Source organism: Oreochromis niloticus, linkage group LG5 (genome assembly GCF_001858045.2).
Source record: "Oreochromis niloticus isolate F11D_XX linkage group LG5, O_niloticus_UMD_NMBU, whole genome shotgun sequence".
Taxonomy (NCBI): domain Eukaryota; kingdom Metazoa; phylum Chordata; class Actinopteri; order Cichliformes; family Cichlidae; genus Oreochromis; species Oreochromis niloticus.
In genome coordinates, this window is record NC_031970.2 from 36,460,099 (window position 1) to 36,485,950 (window position 25,852).

At 41.9% G+C, this 25,852-nt stretch overlaps 1 protein-coding gene across 3 annotated transcripts in view; it reads left to right on the top strand.

Annotated features, from left to right (window-relative positions):
* Window positions 1-415: 415 nt before the first annotated feature.
* setd5 (SET domain containing 5) overlaps window positions 416-25,852 on the top strand; it is a 31,580-nt gene continuing 6,143 nt past the window's right edge. The window contains exons 1-21 of one of the 3 annotated variants that reach the window (XM_005452207.4): window positions 416-882; window positions 15,154-15,414; window positions 17,019-17,121; window positions 17,510-17,766; window positions 18,058-18,119; window positions 18,206-18,393; window positions 19,029-19,067; window positions 19,179-19,469; window positions 20,908-21,056; window positions 21,163-21,280; window positions 21,397-21,506; window positions 21,628-21,880; window positions 22,128-22,208; window positions 22,312-22,473; window positions 22,557-22,928; window positions 23,039-23,299; window positions 23,464-23,581; window positions 23,778-24,007; window positions 24,382-24,438; window positions 24,550-25,035; window positions 25,412-25,504. In XM_005452207.4, the coding sequence (XP_005452264.1) occupies window positions 15,344-15,414; window positions 17,019-17,121; window positions 17,510-17,766; window positions 18,058-18,119; window positions 18,206-18,393; window positions 19,029-19,067; window positions 19,179-19,469; window positions 20,908-21,056; window positions 21,163-21,280; window positions 21,397-21,506; window positions 21,628-21,880; window positions 22,128-22,208; window positions 22,312-22,473; window positions 22,557-22,928; window positions 23,039-23,299; window positions 23,464-23,581; window positions 23,778-24,007; window positions 24,382-24,438; window positions 24,550-25,035; window positions 25,412-25,504 (3,501 nt within the window). In that variant the 5' untranslated portion in view covers window positions 416-882; window positions 15,154-15,343. The remainder of the gene's footprint in view (window positions 883-15,153; window positions 15,415-17,018; window positions 17,122-17,509; window positions 17,767-18,057; window positions 18,120-18,205; window positions 18,394-19,028; window positions 19,068-19,178; window positions 19,470-20,907; window positions 21,057-21,162; window positions 21,281-21,396; window positions 21,507-21,627; window positions 21,881-22,127; window positions 22,209-22,311; window positions 22,474-22,556; window positions 22,929-23,038; window positions 23,300-23,463; window positions 23,582-23,777; window positions 24,008-24,381; window positions 24,439-24,549; window positions 25,036-25,411; window positions 25,505-25,852) is intronic. The other 2 variants (XM_003446508.5, XM_005452209.4) reach the window with 2 other exon arrangements.

The following is a 25,852-nucleotide window of genomic DNA, read 5'->3' on the forward strand; positions in this document are numbered from 1 at the left end:
ATTAGTACAAACACTCCTTCCACAGTTGATGAAAGTAACACACAAATAAAAAGCAATAATCCCACTAACGACTTAAAATAAATTCCACGGCATGTGAATTTAATAAAGAACAATTCCCGAAACTCTGAAGGTACAGATCCTCTGCTGGGTATCAAATTATCTCCCGATCCTGCTATTCACTCCTGCCTGTTCACCACCACTACACACATATAATGAAAGAAAATTTTCGCACCACTCCTCAAAGCAGTACCCGCCCTGTTTTACGTAGTAAATGGAAAAAAATAATCGACGCTGTCTTTCGCCAATGACTTACACGTATATCGCGTGCGTAACATGAGTGACATATTGGAATCGAATCACTGACGAGAGGCGGGAAACATCAGCAAGGGCCGCCCAAGGAGAGGGCCCCTGCACGGTCGCCAGGGAAACCCCGTGGCGTGGTTGTGTGTCAGTTTCGCTGGGACCCGCGGTCGATGCCGGCGAGGAGGGGGATGGGCGCCTCTGCGAATGTGAGGACCGAGACAGAATCAGAGCTCTGTATCACATACAGCAGCTTATGCCCCATTATAAATAGCGATTGTAAATATACAAGACACTAAAATAAACTGATGTATTTGCCGGGGATCTAATATAGATACTCAATGGATGCAGTGCACGTGAACAGCACTGGGAATTTAACTTTCCGTCTATGCGTGGGAGACCCTGAGAAGTTTGTTTCCTAACCCTGGAGAGGGAGCCACTTATAAGGGCAAAGGATACAGGAGACTCCGAGGCCGATATACAGGCCTACTGGTCTGATTGGAATTGATGTTGGGATTCGCTAAGGACTTCCTACTGTACATTATATTACCTCGTTTATACAAGTTTGGAATGCCTCTTTAGGTGAGTAACATTTGTGTCAATTGGCTATATAGTTCTCTCTATATACGAGGGTTTGTAACTATAACCAACACACCAAATAACCATGTTTTCCGTCTACCCACCTCAGCTACGAAGCTACATAACTTAGCTAGCTAAGTACCTAGCGCCTACTTCAATTTATTATAAGTTATTTCCACTTAAGAGTAGCTTGCTTGGCTGGCTAAAAAGCGACCTTTATCGATGGTCTGCCTTACAGGGCTTCTCCGGGCTGTGTGTGGACTTCCGTGCCCTTTTCGTCGGCTCCTCGTGTTGTTTTTGATAGCTAGCTCGGTAGTCTGGGAATCCATCACACTGTTAGTTTTGTTGAGCTCTAATGTTCGACCAGTATTTGAACTACGTACCTAAATCTGTTAGTAACATAATGTAAGTTAACACGAGTTTTACTCGTGTAACATTTAGGCCATTAGAGGTCCCTTCATTATTTTTCTTATTATTTTATTGGTGTTAATGCGAAAGCTAAACGTGTCCCAGTTGGCTGTCGTTCTAACGTTACACGAGTACTTAAGTAAACTGTATTTTTCCACAAGAGAACTAGGTTACTAATGTCGTTTTCAAACATTTATAAATAAACTTTCAAGTTGTTTAAGTTTGAATAACGAACCCCCGCAGTAGTTAACCTTACAAATTCAAAATATCAGTAACAGCACACTACACCTTTCTAGACATGTTATTGTGTTAGCGTCAGATTAGAATACAAATGCATTCTGTTTGTTGGGCTTGAAAGTTCAGAACCAGAGCGCACAGAAAAGAAATGCAAACTTGTTTCACCTTAAGTCAAAAACGATTTGTTGCGTTGTTTATTGATGGCATTGTTTTAAATTGTTTCCATTGTTACCACGAAATTCTCAAAGTGTTTGAAAGTAAAGTCGTGAAATGGTTTGCCACTCATGTAAGCTCAGCGGCCAGCTGCTGCGTTGGAGAACGCTAGGAGAGGCAACAAATGCTAACTTAGCCTTTCAGCTAACTTTCTGGATGTTCTCCAGGCAATTGTGTCCTTATTTTTAACCAGTACTCTACAGCTCATGCACACGCAGATAAGTCTTTGATGTGTATACACACGATGATGTGTTTGCAAACCGAAATCCCGTGGATTTCTGCCCCGAGTTTTATGGAAAATACGGCGTTCACATCATGGTGGTGTTTGCTACATCATGTTAATGCATTTGTCTCATTCTTAGCTTCCCTCGGGTGTGTTGCTCATACTGAAAAAGCTCAGTTGTGTTTTGGCCATATATCTCTTTCCTCTTGTTTTTCCTCTGTGGATGTAGGTAGGCTCTAACAAACAGAAAACCAGAGTTGTTGGGTAGTGACTTGCTGTTCTTCACCTCCCCCAACCTACCAACCCCCAGCCTCCGTGGTGGCGGTTAAAAGAAATGGGTGGTATTTCAGAGAGGGGAGCGCTTGTTTCCTTTTTTAGCCTCCATTTTTTTCAATTCCAGCGTGTGAGTAGCAGTGTTGAAGTCTGACTGTAGCAATCACAACTTTTACTCAAGTCGAAGACTACTATAGCTTCTTGTTACGTTTTAACACGTCGTACTTTGTGGTGTTTGACATTCCCAACCTTTTCTTGATTATGACACAGTATTTCGTTTTCACCTACACCTCCGTTGGGGTGAAAAGGAAAGAAGCTCTCGATTGTTATTCGATTTCGAAGTTTAGAATAGACTATCTCTATGCAAAGTAATAGCATAAAACAATACCTTTCCCTTTGTGGCTTATTTGATGAGCGTTTTATTTCGGAACACAAACTGTTGCCTAGTTTATTGCCAGAGTAGAGTTTCTCCTCTGAGTCGCACCACATAAGCTTACATTGTGCGGAGCTGAAACCCAGCGCTGTGGACGCAGCAAGTAGAGAAGGGAGACGGTGCTTTTGCTTCGGTAGGGACAGTTGAATCAAAACCACTGGACCTGAGATCTGTCTTGAATTCACAAGAGCTTTATTTTTTTTGTCTCATTTCTATTATTATTTTTTCATTTATTTTAGTTTTAAATTATTTATGTAACTGAATGCTATACTATGAACCCAGATGGTAATCGTTAAGTCATTTGTTGCTTGGTTGCTCACCAACTAAAAATCTACCTAATAAGGAGATTTGAGGCTACAAAAATATGAGGCTTCTTCTCCACTGAGCCCTCTTTTACCTAGCTTCATGAGTACAAAGGTTACACGTGCCCTTCTGGGGGTTGTTCAGCCAGAGCCAAATATTTGGATTGATCTGTAGGACTATTGGAAGCCAGATCAGTTTGCCAAGGATTGTTTTGATTGGTTGCAACTAGCATTCTCTGAATATGTTTCCTGTCTTTTAATAGACAGAGTGAGCTGCAGTCCCCCCCCTCTTATCATCTTGAACAAACAATACACTCACTAACAGAGACAAAGACATGGGAGAGAGTAAGAAATGCATCTAGTATTCAGGACAGGGACAAGTACACACAGCAGCAAACCTTACTAACTTGACCCACCACTCCAGGGAAGCTGAAACTGTACTGCTGGGCTACTGGTTACTGCTCTGTCGGAAAGCCGTCTGCCATATTGGTTTTCCAGGCCTATCAAGCAGCTTTGCATATGTTTTAGTGAGAGGTGTGTGTGGGGGTAGTTACATCAGTTAGGCTGTCTTTGAGAGCATGTCAGTACTTGTGTGTACATGTGAGTGGAAATGTCTGAAGGACATGGACCCTTCTTTCCCACTATGGGCCGCTGAAAATTTGGCAATACGTAGAATGTGCAGACAGGCAAGGTTAGCTTGGCCCAGTTTTTGTGTTGGTGAGAAATGCTCTGCTTCACTTAATAATTTTCACCTAGCAATTTAAGACAAAGACATATAACGGCCTCATGACATGTCCTTGAAAGCATAATTGGCCTGAGTAGGCACTGTGGGTCATGCAAAATCTTTAGAGGGTTTTAACTCTGGTTTATGTTTATGTACAGAGGAGAATAAAGCAGGATGTTAGCCTATTTCCAAATGAAGACAGGATTCTTTCTGGGTGCAGACAGTGGGAGAAGGGCGCAGGGATTGTTGCTGTGAGGAAAAGGGGGGGGGAAACCCTATCCTCTTAGCTTGCCATTTGCATGCTGATGACACTCTGTATCATTACATGGAGGGCAGGTGTAGCTATTGATATTGTAATAAGGTTTTGTGTGCGCTGTGCTCATGTGATCAAGTTAGCCAAGTTACCATTGTGGTTCTATGTAACCTGTATTCACTTCAGTGAATATGTCATATGCATTTTAGTAGTGGTGCATTTTATTAACAATGTTTTATTCCTTACATACAAATTAATCTTTTTAAAAATACATTCTTAAAGTTTTATTTATTAATCTTTTTAATATCTTCAATACCCTTGAGCTACCATCAAGCCTTTTTCTTTTTAATTTTAGGTACATATTACTTTCTCCTCTGTAGCATTTCCTCTGCAGCCGCTGTGTGTTATGCAGCTTGCTGTCTTTCACAACAGGGTTAAAAACAAGTCCCTGTGACGCCTGCCTTAGTGGTGGCTTCCTATTGGTGCATGAGCTCTGAAATTGCTCCAATGGGGCGCAGCTCTTCCTCAGTGCTGGGGGAGCAGTGTTGCAGAGGGCTGCGCTGGTTAATTCTGTTTTGTGCTGAGAAGCAATGCTTCTTGGGAGAATAATGGAGGAGGAGGCGGCTAGGGTTAAAAAAAAAAAAAAAGAAAAAGAAAAAAAAAAGAAACACAAGGCTGAAGGGGGGTGAAGCAGGCAATCTGTGTAATTGTCTCTTTCGCTTGCTTGCTTGCTTGCTCTCTCTCTCTCCTTGTTTTAGTGCACTGTGATGTTGTGTCCTTCATTTCCTTTTCTTTGTCTTACCTCACATTGCTCATCTTGCTCTCTACTGGTATGTGGTTTTGCATACAGCTTAGAGTTTCTGTCTGTCCCGTCCACCTTTTGAACTGCAGGCAGCCATTTTAGACTTCACGACATTAATCCTGTTTTTTCTCTCTCTCCTGTCTTACTGCCTCTTCCAGTGCTCACCACAATAACTGTGATGATGATGATGAACTGCCCAGCTGTTTTGTAAAAAACATCAGATTGCAAAATCTAAAAGGACAAATCTGGATGTGTGTGCCCTGAGGGTGCTGTCAGTCTGGTAGAAAGCCTAAAAAAAACCCCAAACAGAGCAGAAGGAAAAGCATTGAGAGCTTTTGGTACCAAAGTCAATCTAGACAACAGTCTGCTTGCAGATGCCCTTTTTTGTAATGCACAACACTGGGACTAAAAATGGGGTAAATGAGTGACCAGTGCAAACTAGACCTGGGAGAGAGCGTGCGTGTGTGCGTGTGTGTGTGTGTGTGTGGATAGATATATCTCTCACTTGGACTATGAAAGGCTTATATACAACAGCAGTTCAAAATGGCTGCCAAGGTCCACTCTTTTCTCTTGAGTGACACCTTGCAGTCTCACAGCAGCTAGTACAGCATATGTATGCTGCAGAAACGTGGTGGCAGGGCAAGGCCTCGTGTCACTCTAGATAATGCTGTCAGCCAAAAGAGGAAATGGAAATGTCATGTAAATGTGTTTGTCATGCAGTGAGATCACGTGGTGTTAGACAGAGGGTTTATATTATGTCAGAGCATGAGCTTACCTAACAACAAGATTCCCCCCCCCCTTTTTTTGTGTGTGTGTGTGTGTGTGTGTGGTGGGGGGTTCCTCTCATACCTTTGCTAGACTACTCCTTGGAAAATATCTCTTCACACATTTAGTAGTATTTTAAAGGGAATGCTGCTATTCATGAACACTCGAGTGTTCTCTGAAGCTTTTTAAAATGTTTAGCTTAGTTAGCTCCCCAACAGAGAAATTTTCAGTTCAGGTTTATCACTACAGTAACCCTGTTGGTTATTATCCTTTTAATGTTGCTGTTGTTTTGGTGCGCTGAGTCAGTCTTTAATAGCAGCCCATTTGACTTCGACTTCAGGGGAAGAACGACCATACAGGTGTGGCAGAAAGACACTGTCTGAATTTTGCTTAGTCCTTTGTTTTTCCTCTTCAGGGTTACTGAGCCTGAAATGGACAGTGGCTGGCTTGTTTGGCTTGAAACAGATGATTGATTTTATGTCATGTTTAGCCCTGCTGTCGACTGCTCTCTCCCTCACCCTTCTTACAGCACCCACTTGGCCTTTGTTCTCTATTTTGTCTCTCTCATCTCCAGTCTGGTCCTGGTCCATTCAGGCAGCTGGACATTGTTGTGTTAATGGCAGGCCACACTGCGCTCCCAGGAAGCTTGACCATTCAGCATGACAACAGCCACATCATGGCTAAAGTTGAAGCATTATCTAGTGACAGATAAACTCAGCTGCAAGTCACTATAGCGTATAATATTCTTAACTGTATGTGGACCAGATGCTTGCATCCCTTGTTCATACGTCGTTCCTTTACCCACATGTTTTGAGGGTATGCCGAATAAGCTTTGTTGTTTATATTTGTGTGCAGTTGCCTGAACAGTTGGCCGATGCCTCAGTCAGATCACAGCTTGTTCCAGGAGCATTCTCAGCTGGCTGGCTGTGTGGAAGCCATATCTGTTTCAGGCAGCTCTTGCACTTTGTAATTGTGGTTGAAGCCCACGATTATGCTGCTGCATTGAGGGATAGTCTGTAGTCCCAAGTAGCTAAATGTTTCATCTTGTTTATTTAAATGTTCTATTTTGCCTGGTTCAAAGATTTCAGGGAAGAGAATGACACAGTTTGGAATAAGCTACTGATTGAGCTGTATGGGTAATTTTTGTCTTCTTTTTATGAGAATAATAATATGTTGTTGCTTGAGAGAAACAAACTGTTATGTCATCTTGTAGGGCTGCACGATATTAGGAAAACCTGCGATATGCGATAACTGTGATCAATATTGCGATAACGATATGACTTGCGATAAAATAAATAGCAAAAAACCCCCAAAACGAATACATAATTTCCGTTTTACTGCAACAGTTTTATTTAAAGAAAGCTGCTGTATTAGCAGTGTAACAACAAAGTGCACTTTAACATTGAAACATTGCCCCCATAAAAAAAATTTCTGAGGCTTGAATTCTGAAAGACATCCTTCCCGGTCTCTATAATCAGTTTTAAATAAACATAACTTAAATTATACTGCAAATGATCTCAATGCAGTTGTTCATCATTTTACCACTCACCAAGTAGTTATGATGTAAGTCAAAACTGGAGAGGAAACTTTACTGTAGTGCTTGTGCAGTTTTCAGCTTGGCTCAGTTCAAACATGACGGTCTTGCGGCATGTTTCGTACATTTGTGGAATGGCGACATGGGAAAAGTAGTTTCGTGAGGGGATGCGGTATCTCCGGTCCACTTTATGCATCAGACTGGTGAAGCCCTCTCTGCTAACTGTATTTATAGGCATCATGTCTTTAGCCAAAAAATGTGTAATGGCCTCTGTTATTTCTTTGTAGCGCTTCGACGTTTTCTCATAAGGAGTTCCACTTGAAAAACTCGGATACAGAGACGGCTGTTGGACTGCTGTTTTTTAGCCACGAGTTCATAGTCAGTAGCGTTCTCGTCATGCGTCTCGCTCTCAGCCATTACAACTCTGACTCGTTGCTGCAGCGTTGTTCGCTCCGCCTCTAATCCATTTGATTGGTTAATGCCGTGAAGGGCTCTATTCGACTGGTCAAATGTGTAAAGGGGTTTCTTTGATTGGTAAATTCTTTAAAGCACGTATGTAAACATTTTAAGGTACCCAATTATCGCAGTTTACGCAGTCTTTTGCGATGGGCCCATCGCACAGGCTGATATCGCGATGACAATAAATTTTAGATTTATTGTGCAGGCCTATCATCTTGGCAGTGGAAGCCATTGTTAGTCATATTAGAATGTACAAATGAACTACATAGATAAAAAAATACCTGCCATAAAGGCCACCTTTTCACATCCTCCCTTAAGAGGCTCATTATCCTGTGGATGTTCTCTGTTTGGAGAAATCTGCGAAGCAGCATTATAATGCATGTCAAAATGCTCGGTACAAATCTATGTTACAGTCCCTCACATCCTGTTTAGTGTGTGTGTGTGTGTGTGTTTATCATTTTGATTTATTGTAAATTTGTTTGGGTGAGTGTGAAATAAGATCTGGACTGAGCCATGCTCTCCCTGACCGCATATCCCGTTTATCTTTAAGCCAGGCCCTATTGATTTGCCTGGTCTTCATCTTCTATTTCCTCTTGCTGTTGCTTAGAGTGCAGTTCAACCTGCACATTTCTGGGGAATGGCAGATATATTCATATCCTGCCTAGTACAGCCAGCATGTGTGCGGGGGCAGAGTGAGGGGGTTGGTGTAATCTCACTGGACTGTACGTGTTGTGGAGGCTTGGTCGGGCACAGGTGGACACTGCATGGACATGCTGTTAAAATCCAATTTTGTTTTTTGGGGGTTTATTTTGTTTTTGTTTGTTGTTGTTTTTTGTTTATGTTTGTGCCTGTGAAGACCACTTATTGGTTTCATCGAAGCTATAGGTGGCAAAACACGGTGTTTGGCCTGTGTCTTGGTCAAAATTGCAATGGCACATAAAATAATAATAAAAAAAAAATGCGCACACACACAGGTTAAGCTTTCTGATATTGAAATCTGAGATTAGCCACGGGCTTTGTTTTTCTTTCATTTTCAGAAAGAAAAACAAAACCAGTGGTTGTTTACGGTATTCTACCTGTAGTGTAGTGTACCTGTAGTTCCATGCTCTTTGTCTCTTGGAGGTCATTTAGCTCTTAGTGTAGCACATCTTCAAAAACAGTATTTTAAATTTGCAACACTGAAGTCAACATTTTACTGTAAACAAAATGGCATGGTCCTAGGCACCCAGTGAACCATTACCACAGTACATGCTCTAGATTTTGTTCAGTTGATTTAATTGCATGTATTCCAGTGCTGTGCCTTTCTCACATGGTAATATCAGCATTACCTTAATGCAGCTGTGATTCCCTGCATTTGTCCTGTGTTGCAGTCCTATTCTAAGGCTTGGGGGTAAAGAATTTTATAACTCATTCTTAAATGCTACTCAAATCTTGTATAGTTCTAATCAACCACATTACTGGATCATTTTTAGAAGGAAGGTCAGTACTCTAGATAACTTAATAGCCTTCTCCAATGTTGCGGAGATGTACAGCTCATTGTCCTGGCTGGTGGCGTTGAACTGGTCACTGCCATTGAACATTGAAAAAATTAGAATAAAAATTTATCGGAGTAGCATTTCTGGTATCGATTACCAAGGGCAGTTTGTAAAGTTGGCTAGTTGCGCCATCTAAAACAAAGCTGTATTCCTCAAGGACACATTATCTGTATTGGGATTGAAAAAGTTGGTGTAATGCTTACCAGCGGCAGGTATGATGCTAAACTTTTGAACATTCTCCATAGTTTTTTGTTACTCGTTTGACGTGGTAAGCCAAATCTGGACTTCCTGTCGTTTTGTAGTTTTTATTGACTTAATCTGTACATTTCTTCAGAACAATGTTTTGGGTTTTTTTGTTTGTTTATATGCCAAATTAATATGGTCCACCATATAAGGGTGTTATAATTTGGTTACATAAAGACTTGGATAATAGTGCTGCAGTAGAAGAAATGATCTGGACTGAGATTAAATTTGCCATTCTGCTGTTATTCGTGAAGCACCATGTTAGATTGTATATTTTTAAAAAAAAAATATATGGCCTAAATGTTATGCATCTATCTGCCACCAGATGGCGTCTCGTTGTTGAGAAATGCCAAAAATCTGTTAATCTAGGCCTGATCTTATTATTAACACTGTTAGAATGAGATCACGGACACCGGTTGCAGAAATGAGCTTTCTCCGAAAGGTGGATGAGCTCTGGCCTGGCGATAGGATGACAAGTTTAGTCATTCGGAAGGGGTTCAGAGTAGAGCCGGTACTCCTCAACATCAAAAGGAGATGGCTGTTGCCTCCAGGGTAAGCTGTTCCGGCTGGGCATGTCCTACCGGGATGAGGCTCTGGCGTAGATCTGGGACGTGCTGGAAATATTGCAGTATTTTTAGGCCCATAAGGCGCATTAAGCGAAACAAAATGAGATAAAACTTTACTCAGCTCATTCTTCTTGCTTCTTCAACTTCTGTACTATTGATTCATTAATGTTGAAATCTCTCACAGCTGCTCCATTCCTGTGTTGTTGCAGTATATTAATGAGTAACCTTGTATTGTGGATGGATTATCTCAGTTGTTCTCCTGAAGTTTGGTCCTTTTACAGTATCAGGAACCCTCACGTTAACTTTTATTGAGTGGAAAAAAATTGGCGTTCACCCTCCAGCTTCACTGTGTTTATGTTATGCTAACATAGCTGTGTCGCTAGCAATCACATAGCACATCATTATATATCAGCTAGCCCAACTTCAGTAACCCTGCAAACGTCACTGCTGTTTAGTGTTCTGTCTTCATTTATGTTGGAAGTGATAGCAGAGCTGTATGTTTTATTTTTTCAGAAATCTCTCAGTCAGAACATGCTATATCATGTTTAGGTGGAAACTAGCGAGCTAACTTCCTGCTAACTTCTAATTTAATAAATTCTGTTTTCATGGATGCCTGGATGCTAAACTTAATTGTTACACCTGGTAAAGCAGCAATACTGATTATTTTATTAAAGATGAAAGAATTTAGATGGTTTTTAACTCTCAGTGATGCCGCAGTGTCCGTTTGATTTTGGGACCTGAAGTGGACGGAGTTTTGGACCCAGATTACTCCGTGAGGCTCCTGACTACAGTAGCCATAATGCTCCGACAATCCATCAAGCGGTGCTGCTTCGTAGCTTACCAGAGTCGTACTAAAACATTTTTTTAACAGATTTTTGAGCGCCGTGTACTAGGGCTGCACAATTAATCGTTAGAAAATCGCGATCTCAATTCATACTTATGTGCGATCTCATTTCCAAATGACAACGATTTAAAATAAAAAATTTTTTTTAAAAAAAAGATGACGATTGTACCGCATTTTGATCCGGGACATAATCTGCATGAAAACAAGCGCTCACTCTTCCTGCTCAACAAATGACAAGGGCGGAGCCGCAGGGAAAAAAACAACGGAGAGCACGTGAGAGATGACGAAGCTGTAAAGGCCAAGAAAGTGACACGAGAAAATCCGTCCCGGTCAACCACATCAATAACGGGAACCTTATACAGCGCTTCCCCATAACCGTCGAACTCCCGCAGGCACAAAGAAATTACGGAGGCTATCACTTATCACCTGGCTAAAGATAAGGCTCCCATCAACACTGTGCAAAACGAGGGATTTAGGAAAATGATCAACACCCTAGACAAACGCTACACAGTGCCGTCCCGCAACTATTTTTCAAATGTTGCACTACCTGCTCTATACACGCAGTGTCGAGCAACGGTGGAGACGGAATTACAAGCAGTACAACATTTTGCAACGACAAAATGTGAGACATTTATTGTTTTTATGTTCATTTATTGTTTTTATGTTCAGTCTCAACTGTTACGAAGTTGATGTGCAGTTAATAAGTGCAATAAATATTTATACTGGAAAAAAAAATCGTGAGAGAATCGTGATCTCAATTCTAAGCAAAAAAATCGTGATTCTCATTTTATGCAAAATCGTGCAGCCCTACCGTGTACCACATAAAATCGTTTCGAGGTCAGTAAGCACAACCAGAATTCATACATAAGGCGCACCGGATTATAAGGTGCACTTAGGGCTGTGCGATATGACCAAAATCTCATATCCCGATATTAAGACATCTATCGTCCGATAACGATATAAATCACAAAAATGTAATATTTTCTGTAAATTCTGTGAATGTCGGGCAGCTCGACTTGCGTGAAGTGTTTCCAGCTGGGCGTCGCGTACCTGGAGTCGAGTGTTTTAACTGATGCATGAAACGATACATTTTTAGACATAAGTGGTAACGGCCGCCGTTTTCTTTGTATTTATTACACAGCGTGCTGCGGGGAAAAGCCTGTTCTAATGTTTGAGTCTAAGGTTTATTTTTTAGCACCTGACGGCTCTTTTTTGCTTCTCATCCGTAAATACTCTGCATCTTTCACGTAATTCAGTTTATTTTGAAAAGTCTCAACAGGATCTTGAGCTTTATTGTGAAAGGTTTATGTGGAAAATAAACAAGCGGACACGAGGTGGTTTTACCGTCGTTGTTGCTAACGACAACGCATAAAAACAAGCGCTTGTCCTTCCGTAGTGTGGTTATATTAAATATAAGAGAAAGAGAGAACTTTAGGAAATTAATATAGCCACTACAGTGACCATCAAAATAATGAAAAAATATTGCCGTAAACAGTTTATTTTGCGACACCACGAAACAAACGATAGCGTAAAATGAAACGATAGACGTTTTTATATCGTCATCCGATATATATCGTTATATCGAACAGCCCTAGGTGCACTGTCGATTTTTGCGAAAATTAAAGGATTTTAAGTGCGCCTTATAGTGCGGAAAATACGGTATGTCTATGAGCTGGCCTGGAAAAGGCTCAGCATTTCCCTGGTTAAGCTGGAGGAGGTAGCTGACGAGAGGGAGGGTCTGGGATTCCTTGCTGCTACTCAGACACAGTTCATTAGTTTTTCTGATGTTAATTTGTCATATTTTAATAATATATATGCATGCTAGTCACTATATGAAATATGCTCACTATTTAAACCAACAATTTAAAATGACTCGTCTGGCATTATGAGAGAGATTTGAGTGAAGTTTATGTGTCTCCTTATGAGCTGTTCATTTTGTGTGCATGTTCCTCCCCTTTGGACTTGTCTCCAAAATGGCCTCTGTTCTACTGAAGTGAAAAGACTTTGAGCCTTTTGGTAATTTGAGCCCAGTATTCATGGCTTGAGGAATGAACAAGGGAGAGAGGGTGGTGTTAGGGAGGAGAAGTGAGGTAAAGAAAGGCTTTCCTTCTCCGTATGGAATTTACTTCCCTAGCACCCCGTCTGGTTCTTTTGGAAGGATCCCAAGTAGTGAGACTTTGAGTTGGGTAGGCCCAAGGTGTCTATTTCTGAGGCAGTGATCTTCCACAGGGATCCCCAGCAGCCTAAAGAGCCTCTGAATGAGGCGCTCTATTACATGCCATCATCTAAATATCTAAATATGATGCAAACTTCAGTTAACTCAGTTGTCTGTCTGTGCTTGTCGTTTGTTTTTATGTATCCAGTAAGTCATGCTTAAAGAGGAGCAGTTCCTGAATGAGCAAATGTGTGTATGTGTCTTGTCCTTATCTGATAGATGCATGGCAGCTGTTCTTGTTGTCACCTACCCATGTGCATAGGCACGCATGCATTTTCAGCTCTATGGTGCTGACATTCTTTTTGACAGTGAGCTGACCTTGACGTTATTGGACGCTCCCAATCTTTCTGTGGTTGCCTTGGGGCTGGGGCGCGAGGGCAGCACTCGCTGTAGCCAAGGGACCACTCTAGAAATGTCATGCTTCCTGTCGTTCTTAATTAACATGGATGCCTGCTATTAAAGCAGCCTGTTTGAGTGTTGGGCTTATTCTTGTTGCAGTGGATCTTATCACTATGGGGTTTTATAAGCTTGTGTATATGCTTGTTTGACCAGGGGATGACCTTGGTGAGAGCCAAATCCTCTCATTGTCGTGTGAACAGCGCACAGGAAGACTTGTTCCTCTTTCTGCAGCTCTTGCCTTTAGCTCTGCTTCTGTCAGGGTTGTTGAGCGAGCGCAAGCAGGAGAACAAGATACAGTGTGGGTCAGTGTTTCAGCTAAGTGTGGTCACATGACAAGAGGGATGGGCCTCATCTTGGATGACTCACCCCTCCAGCTGTCTGGGCAAAAGAGCGCCTCCTATTGGTTTCTCCATTACTGCATCCTGATGGGAGTGTAAGCAGAGCTGTAAATCCCCTGGTTGTTTTTTCTGCTCTTTGAATCGTCTCACCTCCCTCCTCCATGTTAAACGCCTCCGTATGGATAAGAGATGGGCCCGTCACACAATGTCCATATTGAGCTATCATTGTAGACGCAGGCAGACAAAAGCTCTCTTCCACTACATGAAGCCTTTATTGTCAAGATGACTCAGCAAATTTGGTTCTTCGTTATTTGTGCAACAGTGGGTTTCCTGTTTAATGTTTAGGTTATGTGGTCGTGACAACCTGACAACACTGTCACCGTTCAGTCAAGGCAGTAACCTGTTGTTTATATATTAATGTTTATATATGTTAAAGTGCCCTTATAAACAAGCCCTGTCTCTTTCATTAGGGAATGTACATTCAGTTAGTGGTCCTCTTTTTGTGTCTAATCAGAAATATGGACTTCACCATTAATGTTGACCTTTGGAAAGCTGTTGAAACAAATTTATTGTTGGAGGCAACTCAGAAACTTATTCATTGTTTAATCAAACAGCTGTCACAAGGAAAGTTGTTTGAGTAGGTATAGAGTCTGTGTTTCACGAAACATAAGTCTGTAGCCTTTTTTCAGTGCAAACACTGTCATTCCATAATAGGAAAACCACACTGAATATGAAAATGATTAACAGCTGCATTCCATTTAGCTGTGTGTCCAGGTTCCTGGCATTGCACACACTTTCCCTTTGGTTTACTGCAGTGATTTGCAACCAAGGGTACAAGTACCCTCATGGGTGGGAGTGGGGGTTGCTTTCGTGGGAAGTAACTAACGGTTTGTTAAAGGCCTACACGAGAAGTTGAAACTGTTAGCTAACAATAAGGATAAATGAGCAGAAATGTTAGCTAAACATAACAGAAAAAAAATACTATGTTTATCAAACAGTTATGTTTTGTAAGACATTCGAAAATTATTAGCTGTAAATACAGCTAGCAGTTAGAAATTATGATCTAAACATAAAGAGTAAACAATCTGACTTTGTAAATGTAAATGATAAATACTGCAGTTGAAATGTCAGCCAATAGGTTTGGATAAATAGTTGTTGGATGACACTATGCAAAAAAGTGAAATGGATATGAAGTGTGAATAAACTGTTCTCGGGTCAAAGATTGTCAGGAAATGGGGCAAAAAGGTTGGCATTTGATGCCTTACTGGAACCGTTTTATATCTGTGCCATTCTTGATATTACAGTTAAATCACAATAATACTTCCTGTTTTATAATACTAGACACACAAAGCTGCCTATAGAAGATGACATGTCTATCATTGAGACTTTAATATGCAGTTAATTCCAAGATGCATTGATTATTTTGAGCCATTCGTTGATTGTCTGTATTCAGGCAATGGATCTATATGTAACTGATGGCGTGTCTGTCTTGTACCCATTTTTCTCAGGTCCCCCATGACCGTGAGCCGTGGGCTACGGCTCGGCGGCACCCCACCTCTGGAGTGGTCTGTTGCTGTAATTGGGACCCTGTGATTCCTCGCTTCACCTCTCCTCCTTCCCCTATCCCATCCTGTCCCCCCCTTCCCTCCCCTTCCTCCCCCCTCTTCCCCCCTCCCACGCGTCGCTGTGCTGGACGTCATGAGCATAGTAATCGCTCTGGGAGTCACCACACCTGAAACGTCTTATTCAGATATGGCTGCTGGATCAGAGTACGTAGTCAGTTTCAGCAAGGTGTGACTTGCAAGAAATGTTCTGTAAGAGCTGGGTTTTGTTGTTAAGATCATCAGCTCTACTGATTAAAATGTCTCCCAACTTTCTTATACTAACTAACTTCTTATACTCACATGCGGATGTAACATGGCTTAAATAGAACAAGAGTGCCAGGAAAACAAACTTCCTGTTTAACCTGATTATCTACATGTATTGCTACTGTACTGCACAACAGGGAATCAGATAAGTTTTCAACTATCCAAAGATGTCTGGAAAAGAAAGATTAATGTTTATGTGGAACTATATAATGTTCTAGCTGCTTATCATTAGTTAAACATAAGCATTAATGTGGTTGAACAAGGAATTTAAGATTGCAAAGGGCAACAGAGTAAAGTAGCTTGAGTGCTCAGGGCAAAAGAAATGTTGAAAGCAATGGCAGTAATCATAAAGCAGAACATTTTCTTTCTGTTTGAAGGGCATTTCCTGTGTTTGGAAAATGTGATTATTTGTTTCTAACAAAGTATGAATATGATGCTAAACTGCTGCTGCACCCTCAGTGCCCTTTAAGATGAATTCAAGAACCGCTTACACAATGCATAATCAAATGTGTTATTTTGAAATCATTTTTAAGGGGACTGCTTTGTACTTTGAACTTAAAACTGTAAAAATAGAGTACATGATATTACATGACATCCGTATTTTGATAGACAATGAAAAAAATACCAGGTGTGACATTTTGACTTGACTGAAAAACTGACTTCTAAAATGAATTTTCAAGGTTGTTTTAAGTTGACTTGAGACAACCAATGGCTGTTCTTTTTGTCTGTGTAACAGACAATATCCAAGAGTGGAATTATTCTCACTGTGTCACAGGTTCTTATCTTCTACCTGTTTTATTAAGACGCTAGATGTATGTTGTTTTTCTCGATGCCCAAACTATTGAATAGCATCTGAGAAGATGTGCACAGACAGATCAAGTGAGCACAGTTGCCACTTCTTTGTAGGTAAATCTGCCTACGTGACTGAGGTTATTTGGAATGCAGTTGGCCCCTCTCCCATCCAACCCTGTTCATGGCCCCCTTTAGTTTCCTGCAAAGCTCAGGCAGGGGAGTTTAAAAAAAAAAAAAAAAAAAAAAAAAAAAGGACAGACACACTACACACACAGTGGTTATTTATTTATTTTTTACCTTGACGTTAGCTTCAGTATTGGAGTACGAGGCGGGAGTAGGAAAGGTTGTTCCCTGTCTGGTTAGACCCTAACTAAAGGGCGAGGGAGTTGCATAACATAATGGCGGCCCACATTCCATTTCCTAAATTGCTGTTCTTCCAGGCAGGGCAGCGAGTTAAGGATCTTGGTGCCATCTAGTGACTGATCTTTATTAAAACAGATGCTTGTGTAACATTGGTTTAAAAAAAAAAAAAAAAGGCAAACTGGGGAAATGTCTACAGCATTATCTATGTCACTTGCAATGTTTTAAATAATAAATATATATATATATATATATATATATATATATATATATATATATATATATATATATATATATATATATATATATATATATATATATATATTTATTTATTTTATGTTATTTTTTTCCAGCCCTGAGTCAGTTGAAGCAAGCCCTGCGGTGAATGAGAAAAACTACAACAACCACAGCTGTGGGAGCGCACAGAGTCATGGGTATCGGGGGCTACCATATGCTGTGAGTTCATACAGCTCTTCCCTAATCATCAGCTCTAATCATAGCATGTCTTCTTGAAGTATTACTTTTCATAATGGGGTTACTTGTGTACAATTGTGAATGTTTTAATGGCTTAAAATGACCCAGTTTAATCTATCTGATCTTTCCTTTTTCCTAATCTTTTCAAGTGTCTTCTGTTATGATTTCACAATAAGAGTAAAACTAAGAACTGGTGATGTTTCTAGTTTAGATATATAAATAAGAGTCCTGCTATTAGTCTTTTGTAACCACACGCTACTTTTGGTATTAACAACTGAACTGTTTCACATACTTGTTTTTTTTTTGCCCTCATTTTCATTCGTCTCCATTTTCCGTTTCCCTTTTTTGCCTGAACACCCGTTGTTTGAAGATGCAACAGTCTTCCGTTGTGTGTTGTCAGGATCACAACTATGGCGCGCCCCCTCCCCCAACCCCACCCGCCTCCCCGCTCTCCCAAACCATCATTCCCCGTATGGATCTCAACGGCGTGGTACGCAGCTCTCACTATCACGATACTACTGAGGACAACTCGGCCGACAGCGACAGCTCCTCAGAGGAGGATGGGGCCTCCTGGTGTCACTGCAACCTGACGCCGGACGGCCTGCTCATCAAATGTGACAACTGCAGGTAAGATGTGTAAAAGCTTTTCTCGTCTGAATGCTGGAGCGTAGGTTCCAACTGCTGTAACTGGTACAAGTGTGTAGCACTTAACCCGTTTAATGGAAATTAGAGAAAATTAGCTGAGCAAAATTCTTGTTATTGATTAGTGGCCTGTCTCTCTTTTATTTTTCAGTTACTTTGTTCCTTTTTTGTTGAATTCAGGCTGTGGCAGTAATACAACGTGCTGTAAAAGCCTTTATGATATCACACACTTTTCATTTTTTGTCTGATTTGTTTTGTTGCCTTTGTGTATCACAGGGGACTGGACAGAAGGAAAGGAGTAAAAGGCCAACACAGGAAAAAAACAGAAAATGTCTCAGGTATCGCAGTTCACTTTATAAACTACAGTTTGCATCTCAGAGAAGGCGGTTTATCAACACCTGCTTATTTGCTCTTTTTTTTGTAGCTGGAGAGAGTAGCGCAACAGAGAGTGGTGATGAAGAGGTGTCACCCTCCACCATCTCCTATACTGCTACCCAGCACACACCAACCAGCATCAAACTCACTGTCAACAGAGTCAAAAGGAGCAAATCGAAAAAGAGGAAGAAGAGCACGGAGAAGGCCCGTGGAACACAGAAGGCCAAGAAGATTAAAGTGAGTAAAGCAGAGTATGAGAAAATACAGTTTCCCACACACAGGTGACTGTTAATATTTCTACATGGCTTCATCTTATCATTGCATGCTCTGCATCTTACAATATTAAGTGCCTTGAGGTGACTGTGATTTGGTGCTATATAAATAAAATTTAATTGAACCAATGAAAGTATATTAAAATTTCTTCTTTCTTCTTTTACAATTTTAGTTAATTCGATGCTAACTAGCTAGCCCACAGCTCTCCCCACAGGCTCATTACATTACTTTTGTGGTTCCCAATGCCAGTCGGCTGTTCTCCGGGAGATCCTCCTGTCCTATAAACTTCAACTGATTGGTGATTGTTTTTGAAATTGGGACTATATTAACTGAATATAATGCTAGCAGGTGGGGCAGATTGAGCTATTCTTAATGTATTTTAATGTTTCATCTAAGAAAATCATCTTTTATGCACACAATGCATGCATGGACACACAAACCCTCTCTGCCTCATAAGATTACATTGTGTAAGGCCCACAATGAAGTTTGTTTTTTGTTTTCTCTTGTGCTGCTTTTCCTGTACTGCTATATTGACCCCAGCTCAGTTTTTATGATAAAATCTCCATCTATTTAAATTGGTTTATTTTTCTTTCTTTTAGGCTTTCAGAGAGGGTTCTAGGAAGTCTATGAGGATGAAGGTAAGATTAGACAGTTCTAGACCACAGAGCCCATTAAGAAAAAAAAATATTCCTCTCTGTGCATCTCACATAGACTCTTACACAGTTCTCTTGATCATGGCTTTTGTACAGAACTCTACCACAGAGGCTAGTGTGTTGGATGAGAACACAGAAGAGGGATGGGAGAGCAGGATCCGCCAGTGGACAGACCAGTATGAGGAGGCTCTTGCCAACCAGTACAGCGCAGATGTGCAGACACTGCTCCAGCTTCACCGATCAACCAGTGCCACCATCTCAAAGGGCGAAAGTGGTGCCATGACACCTGCTTCAACCACACAGATACATGCCTCAATGGATGCTATGGACACCATCAACCGCACTGAGCTGACCTGTAACAATACGGTTCTGGGCTCACAGATGCAGGTCAGTCCTACAAATAAAACTTTGTATGGATAGATTTAAAAAAAAAATGTTGAAGAAGATCCCAGTCTGTATGATAAGTGACTTAGTTGTGCCATTATGTCTGCATTACTGGTTTTAATGGAATCTGCTGGCTAGGGATGAGAATTAATAAGAATTTAGCTATTCTGATTCCATTCCAACCCAATTTCCTTCGAGGTCAACCTTCAGGATCAATAAAGTTTTATTGAATTGAATTATCGATTCTCATTGGCTCCAATTTGACAGTCGTCCACATCATCATCTCTGAGCAGCATATCAAAGATATTACATTCATGCAAATTAATTACATGCTGTGTGGTCAAATGTTTGTGCATGTTGGATGTTTTTCCCATCTTTGTTGTGATCAGTGTTGGGGTTGTTACTCAAAAAGTAAAGTCAAAAACTTATTAGACATAATACTTTCTTAAAAGTAATGCAGTACGTTATTTAATTACACCCAGGAGAAAGACATTCGATATACTACTCATTACGTTAGTTTCATCTTACTCTGTAAAATGACCTGAAAGACACTGTCTCATAATTACAATTAACAATATAAACCTGAGGCTACAGCCCCACACACCAACACAAATCCCTATCCTAATAAGGACACAGGATCTTACTCTTAGTAGCTAGGTATGGGCACAAAGCAAAGATGAAAACCACAACAAAGAGACTTAAGCATTTGCCACGGTGAGTCTACTGTAGAAACATGAACAGGTAGTTGTTTCATTCCTGGACCAGTCTCCAGTTAACCAATGTGCTCTCATCCTTTTTATGTAATAAAAGTAATATCCATATCCACGCTGTAGACTGCACCACTATTTTCCTCCTCTGACACACGAACTGAAATCAGCTGATCGTAGCAAGAGTGCAAGAACCGATAACCAAACTAACGATTCCAAGGAATTGGACTACTGGGAACTGGTTCTCTACAAAAACCGGTTCTCGATTCCCGTCCCTACTGCTGGCTGCTTGCTAAGATCCAATCGCAATTCTGTTTTCAACGAACACAGTGATATTAATTTTATCCTCTGTTACCTTTTCTGATTGACAGTTAAAAATTATCCTTATTTGTTATACTGGCCCTCTGTGCAGTCTTTCACTTCATCTGCTACCTGATAGCCCATTTTTAGTTCCTCCCCCCTTCCAGGAAATTTTATTCTGATTGGCTGTTTCTTGCAAGAAAAAGGATTGAACAGGAGCTGCTCTCTGAGATTAAGGCCAACCCCTCTCTGTTTCAGGCAATTTTTCTGCTCCTTTGCTCTTCAGGATTTCAGACACTGACTGCAGTCTGTGTCCAAGAGTCCAAGATTTTGGTTTATAGTTTACTTTATACCCCATGTACTTATGAAAGAAGGTAAGGAAAAAGTATAATATTTTTAATGTTTGGCTGTCTCTTTAAAAATAACTTTTATAGCTCCAGCTTGGCCGAGTAACACGGGTGCAGAAACACAGGAAGATCCTCCGAGCAGCAAAGAACCTGGAGCCGGACACGCTCATTATTGAATACCGGGGAAAGGTCATGCTCAAACAACAGTTTGAAGTCAATGGGCACTTCTTCAAAAAGTAATTGTTAATGAGCCACTAAACTACAAAATACGTAATCGGAATTTTGTCTAAATACATTATTGTTTCACCTGTGAACAGCTTTTCACTCTATTTTTCTTTCTAGACCCTACCCTTTCGTGCTGTTCTACTCAAAATTTAATGATGTAGAGATGTGCGTTGATGCCAGGACTTTCGGAAATGATGCCCGCTTCATCAGGAGGTCTTGTACACCCAATGCCGAGGTCAGCTGTTAAGCATTTTGTAAAATAAATCTAAATGCTTGCTAGTAAGCAAAGTTTGAAGTTTTCAGTTAATTTTTGCAGCTAAAACAACCCATAACCCTTGCTTTCTACCACAGGTCCGGCATATGATCGCTGAGGGCATGATCCATCTGTGCATCTATGCTGTCAGGCAAATCATGAAAGACGCTGAGGTCACCATTGGATTTGACTACGAGTTCAATAGCTGGTCAGTTGCTGTCCTCTCTGCCTTTCTCCTTTCTTTTAATCAGCAGTTTCTCTTTTCTTATTGTTTTTTTTGTTTTGTTTTGTTTTTTGTTTTTGTTTGTTTGTTTTTAACGAAATAACAGTAATTACAAAGTGGACTGTGCCTGCCATAAAAGCAACCAAAACTGCCCAGTGCAGAAGCACAACCTGAGCCCTAGGGATAGCTTGGTGAGTCCCCCTTCCCTGCCGCCTCCTTCCCCTCTGATTGGTGCCGAGACACGAAGGAGAAAAGCACGAAGGAAAGAGCTGGAGGGCAGTCTAGCTGCTGATGGAAACCAGATGCTGGAGCAGCAGCAACAGGACACCAGCGATCTACAGGGGACCAGTGACACAGAGGTGTGTTTGCGCGCAGGTGCACGTGGTTAGATTTGATTTTCCAAATAATTGTGTTCAGCGTTGAGGTTAGGCAGCAATAACAGTTTGACATTAGCTTTAGATTAGACATCGCCACATCTGTAAACACTGCTTTAATACATTTTTGTAAAGTGCAGGCTTGAGGTTTTTTTAGAAGTAGTTAGATGATTCAAATTGTTGCTTGTCAGCTAAGGTCATTACCTCATGTGATGCTTGTCTGTGCAATTAGGAGAGACTGACAGATGAGGTTAAGGTGGAAGAGGGGGACGAAGGAGAAGTTGATGAAAATGGGGTCATCTCCAATAAAAAAGTAAGTTACATTGCATTTCATGATTTAAGTTGTCCACTCTCGGTAATTCAAAAAAGAAAAATTGTCACATAACACTGACTTGCATCTCTGCCTATCCACATAGTCTCTTAACATCCTGGAAAGAAGGAGGAGAAGAATAGGAGGAGCTGAAGTCAAGGAGGAGGGTTTAGAAACTGAGGATGGGGCAGGAAACCCCACAGGGAACTCCTCCATCCCCCAACACACTGGAGTTGGGGTCAGCACGCGACGCACCACCTATGTTGTGGTCAGTCACGAAGAAAATTTCAGACTTCTAATTTCTTTTGTGTTCTATATTGAGCCAGTTTAATCATTGCATTTATGTTCCAGGAAGCACCATCTATTGAAGAAAAACCCTCCCTCCCCAACCTGCCTGCCCCTGTTGCTCCCCCTAAACCCATAAAACCCACCAAGCCTCGTCCTAAGAGTCGAATATCTCGCTACCGGTCAAGCTCATCCCAGCGTGCCCGACGGCAACGCCAAGCCCTCGCCCAACAAGCTGCAGCAGCTGCAGCAGCAAGGGCAACAACACCAACATCAGCAGATCAGGGTGCTGCTGTGGACGAGGAGGGAAGTCAGGGTGCATACGGTGCTGAACACAGCCACGGGGAGAGCAGCCTGGGTGGTCATCTTGTAGATGGAGATGGCCAAGGCCTTAACTGCATGAACAGAGGCAATCTGCGGTACCCCAAGACCAAGAAGGTAAGACTTTCTGTATTACAAAGTAATACAGAAAGTAATTACTAAAAGTAATACAAAGTCCTTTACCTTCAATGAGCTATGCGAATGTAACTTTGCATTTTTCTTCCCAGTACCTGGTGACAGAATGGCTAAATGACAAAATTCCTGGAGGAGAGAGAATTCACCAGGAGGTACCTGTTGAGCGCCCACTGCGGATAACCACTGACCCCACAGTTCTAGCCACCACGCTGAACATGCTTCCAGGTCTCTCTCAATCATCACTCATCTGCACCACACCCAGACACTACATCCGCTTCGGTTCCCCGTTCAACCCAGAGAGACGCCGGCCCCGTCCGCTCCAAATGGACGGGACTTATGGCTGCTACAAAAAGGTAAACTTGGAAAAAGGTGTTTTGGGATGGGTGGGTGTGCATCCCACACACAAATTTGATGTTTCACATTTGGTGGCAAGACAAGTGTGTGTTCTTGTCCGTTTCCTTTTTTTTTTTTTCCACTTAAACTGTTTTTTTTTTCCACTGTTGTCATCTTTATGCAGAGATGGATCAAACAGGTGGAAGATGAGAGCTGCTCGGCCAGTGTGGAGGATGGCACAGAGTCCACCTCCTCCCAGCAAAGTACCAGTAGCAGATCCACGCCGAACCCCCTATCCAGTGGTAATTGCTTCCACACCTCCATCTGGCTGAGAATTTTCTGAAGGCACCAAAGCTAGGAGATCAGTGAAGCATGATTCAGAACTCTGCACTAAATGAAAAGTTTGTTTGTAACTGCAAATATGTTTGACTGTTGTAACTGTGGTCCTAGGCTACTTAACGTTCTTGTGTTGTTTTTGTCATGTTTTTAAAATCACAGAACTCACCGCACCTTTTAAAAAGCGTCGCTCCAAGTATATTACAGAAATAACACCAGCACCCTCGGACCACCTGCTTCGCCCGCTATCACCCATCACGCCTCCACTTCCAGAGGACTCCCTCCACCCACTGCTCCAGACTCCCTGTGGCTCCCTGCTGCCCAACGGTCTGGCCTATTCACCTATGCCCTCACTGCCTGCCAGCCGCTGCAACACACCGTTGCAGTTTGAAGTAAGGGCATAAATATCCACACAGTTTTCTGACTCCTGAGCTCATTTACTATCAAAGTCCAGTGAAATCCAACAGGCCACAAAGGAGGGTGTAGTGATGTACCGTACGAATTTCCTTAGTGTATCTCTGTCACTCCGAGGGAGCTGCACTCTGCTCAGCTGACTCATCTGTGTCAGGACCTGTTGCAACAACCTCACATTACCTCACTTAGTTGTTCAATCTTGTTGCACAGCAGCAAACTCTAGAAGGGCTGTGTGTAAGAGTTTGACGGCCAATACCCCTAAACATCTCAATCTCTTGGTTTTGGACAGATTGCTAGACTTCAGAAAAAGACACACGCTTGGTTTGACACTAAGACTTTGTTTTCTCTCTAGAACATATCATCCCCTGAGGCATCTCCTGTCCATCGTCCCGAGTCCATATCCCCTGAGGTACATTTCTTCTCACATATCATGGCACCGATAAAGGAAATGGCTTTACTGTTGACGTAACGATCAAGTTTATTTATTTGTTCTTCCCGTTTCCTCTGTCCTGTCCTTCAGCCATGTCTTCAGACAGACTTTGATGCCTCTCGGCCGCAGTTCCCAGACCTGTCACTCCCCTCCAACATGGAGAGCCCTGTTGCCATGACCTCGGACGATTTTTCCCAATCTGGAGGAACTGCAGGCCAAGATTCGCAGGGCCCATCTTCTGTAGGGACCAGTTCCCTAAACCCACTGTCATGCCCTTCTTCGGACATAAACCCCCAAAACAGGGAGCAGGCCTTCAGGACAGAGTTTAATCTCATATATACCTGCTCTCCCCTCAACGCAAACCTGGGCAACCCGACAGCCACCGACCGACACCTCTCCCAGTCAGAAGGGGGATTTTCACCTGCAGATTCCTTCCACGGTTCCATAAGCGGCCAGGGCCTGTTTGGAGAAGTGGGTCCCGGGTCCATGTCACCGTTTGGAGAGCCCCATTTTGGAGGAGGCTACCCTGACAATGGCACACCGCCTCACACCAGCAATCCGCCACAAAAAAAGAAGGCAAGTTCCCCATATCTTAATGATACGTGGAAAAGATGTTTGAGGTAGCTTTGCAGGTAAATCTTAGGGGTTTCTTCTCAGACACAAATAACTTGAGTGTGAAACGCAAACTGAAAAGCCAGAACTCATGATGTGCTTTTCCCCTTGCTCTGTTTGCCCATTAACTTTGTCTTAAATCTGTTGGTCCCCTGTGTCCGGTATTCAAAACCAAACATCACAGGGATTTAGAAGCTGACCTCTTATGTGTATCTGAAATGATTTCCAGTCTGTAGATTTTACCCTTCCTCCTTTTTCCTTTACTTTCCTCCTCTTGCTCCTCCTCGTTGCTCCTTGACACTCTTTGCCAAGTCTCTCTTCCACTTTTCTTCCAAGGCAGAGGGCCAACCAGCATACCATTAGTCTGCTGACAGGGAAGCCAGATTACCAGGCAATAGCTGTAAGAAGTGAATACAAGCCAGTACAAAATATGGTGAATATTCTCCCTACAACTACATCTTTAGAAGTGTGCATGTAAATATTGTTTCTTTGCATCTGCATACAAACACCCACGCCATGCTCCAGCAGCTCTGCCCACTCTCCTTCTCCAAAACCTACATTGAATTATGATTCTGTAGTTTCCAGAAAGAGTTATTTTGCCATTTCAGTCAAGCTCATTGAAGTGTGTAAGGTTCATCCATTGCCTTCAACACAAGAGACAAACTCCACAAATCGTCATGATGGTGTTGGGTGTGCTCATGCTCCATCTCATCCATGGCTCTTTCCAAACTGGGACTTGTGGTTTATCCACCTCCACTGTAAGAGGGGCTAAATTTGTCAA